This window comes from Triticum aestivum, chromosome 7B, assembly GCF_018294505.1.
Source record: "Triticum aestivum cultivar Chinese Spring chromosome 7B, IWGSC CS RefSeq v2.1, whole genome shotgun sequence".
Taxonomy (NCBI): domain Eukaryota; kingdom Viridiplantae; phylum Streptophyta; class Magnoliopsida; order Poales; family Poaceae; genus Triticum; species Triticum aestivum.
In genome coordinates this window covers 664,474,343-664,483,841 of record NC_057813.1, presented here as the reverse complement: position 1 = coordinate 664,483,841, position 9,499 = coordinate 664,474,343, and the positions used below count along the sequence as shown (strand labels likewise).

Here is a 9,499-nt window from a genome sequence, read left to right as displayed (position 1 = left end):
ATGGCGGGGCCGACGAGGGCCGTGTGGTGACTCGGACGGCCGCGGGCCGCACGCGCCCGTGGCCACTCGCCCGCCCGGGCGTCCCCGTCGCCACGCACGCCCATGTGGTAGACTGATGATGATAACCTTGTTTTTGCCCAGGCCGACACGCTTTTAGCACTAGTGCCTGGCTGGCTCTTCCCCTCTTTTCGCAGCCACATGATTTAACCGGCTCGGGTGGCCAAGAGATGATAGTAGGAGCGTTGCTGTTACTGTGGGTGGATTGTTGTTGTTGATAATCTGATTGCCACCACCCAAGGTGCCAGATTTCACATCACGCCTGTCTACCGCCGTTGCATGAGCAGGAAGAAACAGGCCTGGCACTCAACTTGCCGGCAGGCAAATCTTTGGGCCTTTTTATTCAGATTTATATTTATATAGTAAGAGCAAAACGTGCAAGGTTTTTTAGGGGTCGAGATCTTCGTACGATCGACGCGACCACGACAAGGCGGACGTAACCTAAGACAAAGTGAGAGAACAACGGCCACCGGATAACATAATCTTGTACCAATAAGATAACTGAATGCAATCCGATTCATCCGATCGTAATACTATTATTTAAGTATACTTGCAGCAGATCTGAAGTCCCGAACCCAATGAAAAGTCGCCGACGGACACGCAAGCACGCCCCTACCCAGCCTTGCACGCTGCCTCCCTCTCGGCCTTACGAGGATCCGAGTCAGCCCGCGTCACTGTCCATTCACGCAGCCGCTATCATATTCATCTCCCCCAACGGAGCTTTCCACGTCCCCTTCCCGCGCCCCATAAAAGCCGTCGCCGGCGACGCTGTCACCCCCCGCAACGGAGGCCTCGCCAAGAAAGACAGACAGACGCACAGAGTGACGACAACACCACCACCGTGACGAACAGACGGAGAGGCAGGCAGCCGTCAGAGATGAAGAAGTGCGCGTCGGAGCTGGAGTTCGAGGCCTTCATTCGGCAGCACATCGCCGCCGCCGAGGCCGAGGCCCAGCGGGGCAGGCCCGGGCATGGAAACGACGACGGCGGGTTCGGCGGTGATCCTGGCGCCAGAGCGGACGTGTTCTCCCCCGGCGGTGGCCTGCCGGGCCTCTGCTTCGGCGACTCGGTGAGCAGCTGCTACTACCCCGAAGCTTCCTTCATAGCTCAGCCTCTGCTTCTGTACCTTTACTGTTCGTGCGTTTAACTGAATTTTCATCCTGTGCTCAAGCAGAACGCCCTGGAGCTGGAAGGGAGCAACGCCGGCCACCTGTGGTGGTCCGAAGGCCTCCGGGCGCCGCACCACACCGTCCCGGCGCCAACCCAGTCGCAAACGCCCGCCGTCTCCGGTATGCGCCTTCAGCCTGCAACAGAGTTGGATCAGAATGCTGTAGGTTAAGTCAACACCTGGCGAGCAATCGCACATGTGGACCGCAGTGGATTTCATTGAAAAACTTCTGAACAAAAGAGAAACATCACCTGCTGATCTGTGTGCGGACGTTTCCGTCTGCTCCAAAATTCCTAAGATTTACAATCTTGTCTGCCAAAATTGCCCTGGTCCAGCATAGAAATAGAACTACACTGACTGATTTAGAGTTGGGAAGGAGATTGATAGAGACACACCGGGGTTCTGTCTCACCTGCTGCATTGTTTTGGTCGCAGCTAGCCCGAGGGAAACAATCTCAGGGAACCAGGCTCTCGAAACCGAGTCGGACTCTGACAGCGAGTCATTGGTCGAGATAGGGGGCGGCCGATGCAAGCGGAGCGGCAAATCATCAGATACAAGGCGAATAAGAAGGTACACCGAGGTCAAAGCCTGTGTCGAGTTCTGTAGATGAACTCTGAACAAACTGCCTACCGTTTCTCCTTTACAATGAATTAATGAATTGCCTGTGTAAATTTCAGGATGGTGTCCAACAGGGAGTCAGCTCGACGGTCCAGGAGGAGGAAGCACGCGCAGCTAACTGACCTTGAGTTGCAGGTACACTCCTGAATGCACTCCCTCCCCGCTGTTTTATCAAACATAAATTACTTCCTTGTAGCCTTGTTGCCTCCTAATGCACATGCCATGATGCAAGTTTGTTTCAAGCTTCTGACCATCGACATGTGTGCCATCCTGATCGAACAGGTCGAGCAACTTAAAAGCGAAAGTGCAACCCTCTTCAAGCAACTGACAGAGGCCAACCAGCAGTTCACCACCGCAGTCACGGACAACAGAATCCTCAAATCAGATGTAGAGACCTTACGAATCAAGGTAACAGTCCTCCTCTGATAGAAGAAAGAAAGAAATAGTCACCTCTAAACTATCATCAGTTTCATAAACATCTGAAATTGGCTCCGCAGGTAAAAATGGCAGAAGACATGGTAGCTAGAGGAGCGGTGTCCTGCGGCTTAGGACAGCAGCTCGGATTGGCACCATTTCTGAACTCCAGGAAGATGTGACAAAGCCTCGGTGAGCGTTCTCACAGGCACAGGGTTGAACTTGAAAGGGAACCATGCACTCTTCAGAGGTTTCTAGCTCTATCTCTTCAAGTTCAGACATAGACGGCACGAAGCACTGCAAGTCTAGAGTGCTCGAATAACCGGATGCCCGCTTGCCCAGCGAGGCGGCCAGATGTGTGGATGTCGTGTGACTCGGAGATTCACACCAAAACATGGCCTTTATGTATAGTAACGAACACTGGCTGTTGCATACCTGACATACGTGCATGCCTCGCAGGCTGCAAAGGTACTAAACTCTGAAGGTAGTGGAACTACTCTGTGTTCTGTATACTGGCGAGTGGTGAATATATGTATTGACGTTCATGTATAACCAAGTGAATTGTCCTCTGTCCATTAGTTATGTAACTTCTGCTACAAACTACTTACTTCCATACTTGTACAGAAAGCTTAACTATGCATCCCGTTGGTCGGTACTTTGATGTAGCTATGATGTACAGCGTCAGTGTATTATACTACCTGTCTGTTGGTGCTGGCAGTTCTGAAGGCACTTCGGAAATGATGTAAACCTCACACCTCAACCGCACTCAACAACCAGCTTGAAAAGAAAACTGTGAAAAATAGAGTGCAGATGTAAATGAAATGACATCATAATAGCTACCAATTTCAAAGTAATGGACAATTAGGTAACCAGGTCATAATGAAATTTTCTTCTCTTGTTGAACAAAATTGAAGGAAGAATTAGACTTGGTCACCCATAGCCCATAGGACCCTAAGGAAGAAATATTCAGGGTTTCACTTTTTTTTAACAAGTGTTTCACTCTTGGATACATGCAGCTAACTCATAACATATCTCTGTTTTTTGTCTGGAAAAAGAGTTGTCCTACACAAAGAAGAAATTATAGACATATACAGTAGAGTGGTACTGTTCTTGCTAAAAGAAGGTAACCAGCCCCCCACCACCAGCACACACACGCACACCCCCCAGTGCACAGACAATTTTGTAAGAAGATATGTGAAATAAGCAGTGGTGCTTAGGGTCCACTCCTGCTTGTTGTAATAAGGTAAAACAAAAGAAAATGTATTTTTTATGAAAATGATATAAAGGTCAACCAGATTACTTGATCTGAAACAAACAATATGGGAAATTCAACGAGTATAATTGTACGCTAGATGAGAAGTATGCAATTCTACTGGGAATGCAAGCGATTAGTTATTAATACATTCTATAGAAGTATTGAGACATCTAGAGAGCATAAAGCGGGACAGTGATTCCATACACGTTACGACATTTCGTAAAAAGCAATCTTTCTATATAGAGGAATTGTGCCCCCGCCGATTGTTTGCTTTCACTGTTATTCCAACTTAAAGAAAATCCTGTGCACCCTAAAAACATGGGGATGTGGAACAAAAGGTGGAAAGAATCAGATGGAAAGGGTTGACCGAATAATAATCTCTGAAAAGTGAAGCTGCTTCTAGGGAGTCCAAGGGGCACCACTTGCAGCACCTTTCCCCCCCACCAAAAACGTATGATGCCATTGTTCTCTATTATTATTTCAAAGAAAAGGTATGACATTGCTCAAGCATGCCATATTTCCATTCGTACTTTTGGGCCACATAATTTTATTCCTGGTCCCCTATCATCCAATAGGCCAGTCTGTAGGAACCCTATCTGTCGTTTGACAAACGTAATGCTGTAATCTGACTTTATGTAATCTCTTCTCCAAAGTAGGAAAAAAACTCACATACTGTATTATCAAGAAATCATACATGTGCTACTTGGCCCAACCAAATTAAGACCAATGATGAGTACAGCGTTCAAAAGTAAGTGGTAGGCAATCTGGAATGGTATCCCCACCCCATCATGAATGATGAGTCTAGGGGTGGAGGAAATGTTTACTCGGAAAGGGATTAATCGAAAGTGGAAAGGGAGAAAAATAGCATTAACGCTCAGTCTCTCACTACCCCTCAACCAATCAACTGGCGACAGAAGAAATTAACTTGCGGATCATGAATTCATGACAGACTGACAGGAACGTAGGCATCAACAGCATTATTGATCAATCAGGGTACGACACACATTGGAAGGGAAAGAGGCACCAAATCTAATGGTCCGCCGGTTCTTTCGGGTTGCACGTAAAGGCAAAGGCAGATCCTAAATAAGAAGAGAAAGTTTGACTTCTTTGCAGCTGTATGCATGGAAGTTCTTACTGTGATTAGGCTTTACTTTCTCTTAGCTGCTTCAAGAAAACATAATTGCCTGTAGATGTACAGATGATCACATCACATAAATCATTGGAAAAGTCTTTAAATCATTAAAAAATTCATATCACTTGGATTGCTTCGATTATCTAACCTTCTGGAACTATTGAACTAATTATGATTTTCATATTAATGTGAAAGCTTAGGGCTTCATTACAATTTAAAAAATAGTATTAACATATCAGAATTCAGTAATAGATCCCACTGCTTAATTTTTTTCTATTTTTCTCCTATATTCACGCGTATCATAAAAATAAACTAACTCTTGACAAAGGCTAAGTCCATTTGAATCACTATCATGTTGACATTTTATCCACTGTTCTAATACAGACATTAACTTGTGCATGCTGACAACACAATGCGTGATATCAGTAAAACCACATTGCTCTACATGGAAGTGGATAGAAGATCTACCCATATCAAACCTAACATGTCCATCCAAAAGAATCGAGCATCGCCTTTGAGAAAATTCCATAGCAAAAAGGAAAACCATATCTTGAGGGGTATTCCATTGGAAGTCTATATATAACAAGTCAGAAGGGTGAAGCAGTCAGACAAGACACACATACACATCTTACATAGCAAGCAGCAGCCAGCAGGAATGCATACAAACACACATCATCCCTCTAGCTGTGTGCATCGTACAGAAGTTTAGTTTCAGTGATTCATGTCGCCCAATAACAATCACGAGTTATACCGTCAATGGCCATACGTGAATCGAGATAGAGGGCAGAATGTAGCCAAGGATGACTTGCCGGGTATGTGTATGTATGCTTCATGGTGAGGGTATGCATCCCTGCTTTGAATCCATGCTGATATTTTCCGGCAAGTTGTTCTTGGCTAGCATCTTGTCCTTTTTCTCTCACGCGGGCCGTTGTATGGATTACATGTTCACCTTTAGCTTCCAATGCAATGCATACATCATACCATTATATATTAATGATATATGGATGGGGATAGACATTATATCATGATTATTGTGTTATTTTAGCTGAGAATGATGTACTTGTTTTGGTTCATACACAGCAATCTACAGGTCAGGCTGATAGTGACATGGTCAGAGTGAGATGTGCCATTTAGGTGAGGCCCTCCAAGCCTGCAAACAATATTAATATTATGTTCATGTTTATGCATATAGGGATCTTTGCAACCCACAAGCTAGATGTATGGATTAGTAAAAAAAATATGTCAGCGTAGCGACTAGCGAGTGGCATATCATTTCACTACTTATAGGCATAGTGAGCTGTGTCAAGGATGGAAAGAGCTGCAGTGTTACCCCTTAACTAACTAGGCGACATGGAAATATACCCAGGCCATGAACCAAAGTTAATTTCCATACAATTGGTCCAAATCCAACCAGCTACGTTCAGTTTTCCCCCGTTGTAGCTAAAAGTTCAAAACCAACAAACAAGGAATCACCAATACCTTCCTCAACAACAAAACCCATAGAACAGCAAGGCCCATGCTGACTCAAATAGCAAATTAGCATATGCAAGGGAAACTGAATATCTCCGCCGAAAAAAAAGATAACTGAATAGCATACATTAGTGTCGTCATAACTTGGCTGAGAATGAGAAGCGAGTCGATTGGACAATAGCAGGCTCAGTGACAGTAAACATAGGGTCTGGAATATTTAAGGTCGTCTGATTGCCAGAGAGGTTCCAAGTTTCCATTTGGTTATTAATCCAAGATAGCGTACGTACAAGAGGAGGTTGGATTCCTTTATCACACGGGTTCTTGGAGCAGAGTGAGTAAGCCTAATTTGTCGGTATGCTCTGGGAAAACAATGCAACTTTGGGAGCATTCGACAAGGACTGCTCAAATTCCTTACTGATCATAAACCTAGTGTCAGAAACGCTCTTATATTATGGGACGGAGGGAGTATTTTACTATCTGGGACACACGCCCTTACTTATGGTTTCCCTTGCGGTCTGCCAGGGTAAGTTTTTTTTTTTTGAGCACTCGGCAGGGTAATAAGTAGGGACCGGAACCCTACAGGTAGAGATCTCCTGGAGTCTCTGATGAATCTTTATCTACTGTAGATTTGCAGGCACATATCCAGCATGATCTGCACGAATCGTAGCTGGGGTTGGAGCCCCTGAAGAAGAAGCAGAGAGGGACCAAACAGCGTACCTCTCTAGGCGTCTCGTGGCCCGCCGCGCCATGGTGGAGGAGATGGGGCCGGGAGAAGCAAACGGCGGAGGCGAGTGGCGCAACCGCGACGAGCCGCCGGCCGGGGACCCCGCGTCCGGCCGTGGTTTGCCTCCCTCCCTTCCGCTCTGGCCTCTGGGGGAGAGAGGCCGGCGAAGTGGCTTTCCCTGTGGGCTTGAATGGGCTGGTTCCCGTGGGTTGATTGCGAGATGGGCTTGCTGATATCACGGGCTGTGCGGGTGTGGGCTCGTTGGTCCTTGGTTTTGTGCTACGTGTTTCGAGCTAAAATTTGTATTCCCCTAGAACTGAAGGTTATATATATGAATTTTGCAGCTTTCCGATGAAAAGTTTATAATGCCCATGTCTTGTAATTGCATGATGTTTAACTTGTACTTCCTCTGTTTCAAAATAACTGAAGTTCTAAGATCGTTGAAACTTCATTAAGTTCGATCAAGTTTGTATAAAAATATATCGACATCTAAAAAACCAAATTTACTTCATTATGAAATAAATTTTCATATTATATATATTTGGAACGATGCTCTCTTGCTCTCGCGGGCGCCAACGCTTATTTCCAACAGAGTCAGTTTTCTCAATTTGGAATGTAACTGCTGCTTCTTTAGAGGATTAGGTGGAAGGTTATTGTATAAGAATGTTCAGTTAGTGTCTGAACTTAAAAAATACACTGAACTAGTTCTAAAACTTGGCATGAGCGTACAAATACAATATTAATCCCATCCGTGGACGTAAAGTGTGCCGGCATGGCACTGACATGGCATGGGACCTGTTGTAACGACGAAACATGATTACTTGTATGGCTCAATGACTAGTCGGTGATCAGAAATTAAAATGAAAAATGGCGTCACGTGGAACTCGAACCAGCTTCTTGACTCTAGCAGATAGCCTGCGCTGGCGCCAAGAAGTCAAAGATGGCATGTTCGACTCCTGAGGCTTAATCTAGTGTAAATCAAAATGTCTGTGGTGTTTAAATGGGCTGCAATCACTGTGCCCATTTAGCATACGTTTATTTTCCTTAAAAAGTAGTATGTAAATGACTTATGTGCACATATTCTTTTATAAACAATCTTTAAACCAGGCCCCGTACCACGTTGTGGATTATAAATATTTGTGGTACACAAATATTCATGTGCAAATGAAATAAATATATAGAGGTATGCAATAAAAATGTTCCTATATTCTTTTTATAAATATTCACTTATTATTTAGAAAATACTATTTTAATTATAATTCATGAGTGTTTAAAAATGTTTAGTTAGTACAAACTTTTAAAACATAGATTCATGGATTATATTTAAAAAATGATTATTCAGGTGGGGGAGAGATTAGTAGGAATTGGGTGGGTCGGAGAAAGTTGTCGGCTGAGCACTCCATCTATGATGCAGTTGCTCATTGGAGTGCGCGAGCGTGAAAGAGCTTTTTGATATGTTTGATATCGAACATCTTTGTGGATTTTTCTATAAACTTGGTCAAAGTTTTAAAAAAAGTTGTACTTGAGAAAATTCCAGAACTTCAATGATTTGAAACGGAAGGAGTATTTGTGTAAATTTGTGTTGTTTCTATCATATATGTGAACAAAATAGTTAATTTATGACATCAGAAAGTACTAGCAATTACAGTTGCTCGCTGTCTAATTGCTTCACAACATATCAATGATCAACATTTTCTCACCACCAAATTAGCTCACTCTCTGATTTCTCACTATCTAACTGACCACATCTCACAGTTAACAAATGATTTACAACAACATGCTTTTATGCTCACATATGAAAAGAAAAAAAAACACAACTCAACCTTCCGATGAAGGGTGAACATGTAGTCACTCGTGAATTCAAAGATATTAATATTTACATGTAGGAATCGGCAAAGTACACTAATAAGAACGAACGAGACACAGGAGAAGGACGCAGGTCGGGGGCGAAGGAGTAGCTGTCCGATCGGCGCCTGCCTAGGAGCACCCACGACATGAGATGGACGCGGCCACCAGTTACATGGGGGAGGCGGCGCTCCTCTCCGGCCAGATCGGTGGCGGTGGCGCAGATCGACGACGACATGGAAGTGGTGCAGCGGCGGCGGGGGAGGACGGCACCAGCAACGGCCGATCTAGCCTTGACTCATGTCGGGCTAATTCGTTGTGCTACCGATCTCAATCGCCGTCGGCGGGGCACTGCTCCTGGACTTGATCTGCAACACGAGGATGTCTGGGGCGCCGACCCTAGGCTTGGTGGTGGTGGCCGTCTTCTTCATCGGAGTTGGTCGGCCGGCTAGCTATGCTCGCATGGTCATGTAGTGACCAGCGGCTTGGCCGGTCGGCGGCGGCAGAACTTGGCCGGTGGCAGCGGCAAAGTTCTGTCTGGATCCCGGGGCGGCGGCCCTGGAGGGTGGAGGCCGGTGAAGCTCGGGCTTCCCGCGGCGACATGGTGTGGTGCAGTCCCTGTCCAAGGCGGATCTGTGATGGGGATCTGCTATGGCTTGGTTCGGATCAGAGACGGTGACGAGCGCGTGGGATCCTTCTCGGCGGCTCTCACGGCTTGGCGAGGCGGGGTGGGAGCCCTCCTCCTAGGCTCCAGTGGTGGCACACTCAGGCAGTGGCCGGTGCGCCAGGGATCCGACGGCGGCACTGTTGCTGCGG

The 9,499-nt window shown here is 45.8% G+C and overlaps 1 protein-coding gene and 1 long non-coding RNA gene across 3 annotated transcripts; one reads left to right on the top strand and one right to left on the bottom strand.

The window, feature by feature from the left end:
* Nucleotides 1-522: 522 nt before the first annotated feature.
* LOC123162033 (uncharacterized) lies at nucleotides 523-1,755 on the bottom strand. The gene is made up of 2 exons (XR_006480997.1): nucleotides 1,477-1,755; nucleotides 523-1,361 (listed from the first exon to the last, which is right to left on the bottom strand). It is a non-coding gene; the product is annotated as an uncharacterized lncRNA (long non-coding RNA).
* LOC123162031 (bZIP transcription factor RISBZ5) lies at nucleotides 555-2,868 on the top strand. Of its 2 annotated transcripts, none has more exons than XM_044579844.1 (6): nucleotides 555-1,126; nucleotides 1,232-1,346; nucleotides 1,660-1,795; nucleotides 1,903-1,978; nucleotides 2,126-2,251; nucleotides 2,341-2,868. In XM_044579844.1, exons 1-6 carry the CDS (start codon nucleotides 935-937, stop codon nucleotides 2,437-2,439), a joined length of 744 nt encoding a protein of 247 aa, XP_044435779.1. In that variant the 5' UTR covers nucleotides 555-934; the 3' UTR covers nucleotides 2,440-2,868. The 2 variants fall into 2 exon arrangements, with proteins under 2 accessions (XP_044435779.1, XP_044435778.1); XM_044579843.1 differs by having other exon boundaries at nucleotides 1,229-1,346.
* The last annotated feature ends 6,631 nt before the right edge of the window (nucleotides 2,869-9,499 follow it).

Coding starts and splice junctions, on each gene's coding strand:
- LOC123162031 (XM_044579843.1), top strand. CDS start 935: ATGAAGAAGTGCGCGTCGGAGCTGGAGTTCGAGGCCTTCATTCGGCAG. Junction 1,127..1,228: donor GCCTCTGCTTCGGCGACTCG/GTGAGCAGCTGC, acceptor CCTGTGCTCAAG/CAGAACGCCCTGGAGCTGGA. Junction 1,347..1,659: donor GCAAACGCCCGCCGTCTCCG/GTATGCGCCTTC, acceptor TTTTGGTCGCAG/CTAGCCCGAGGGAAACAATC.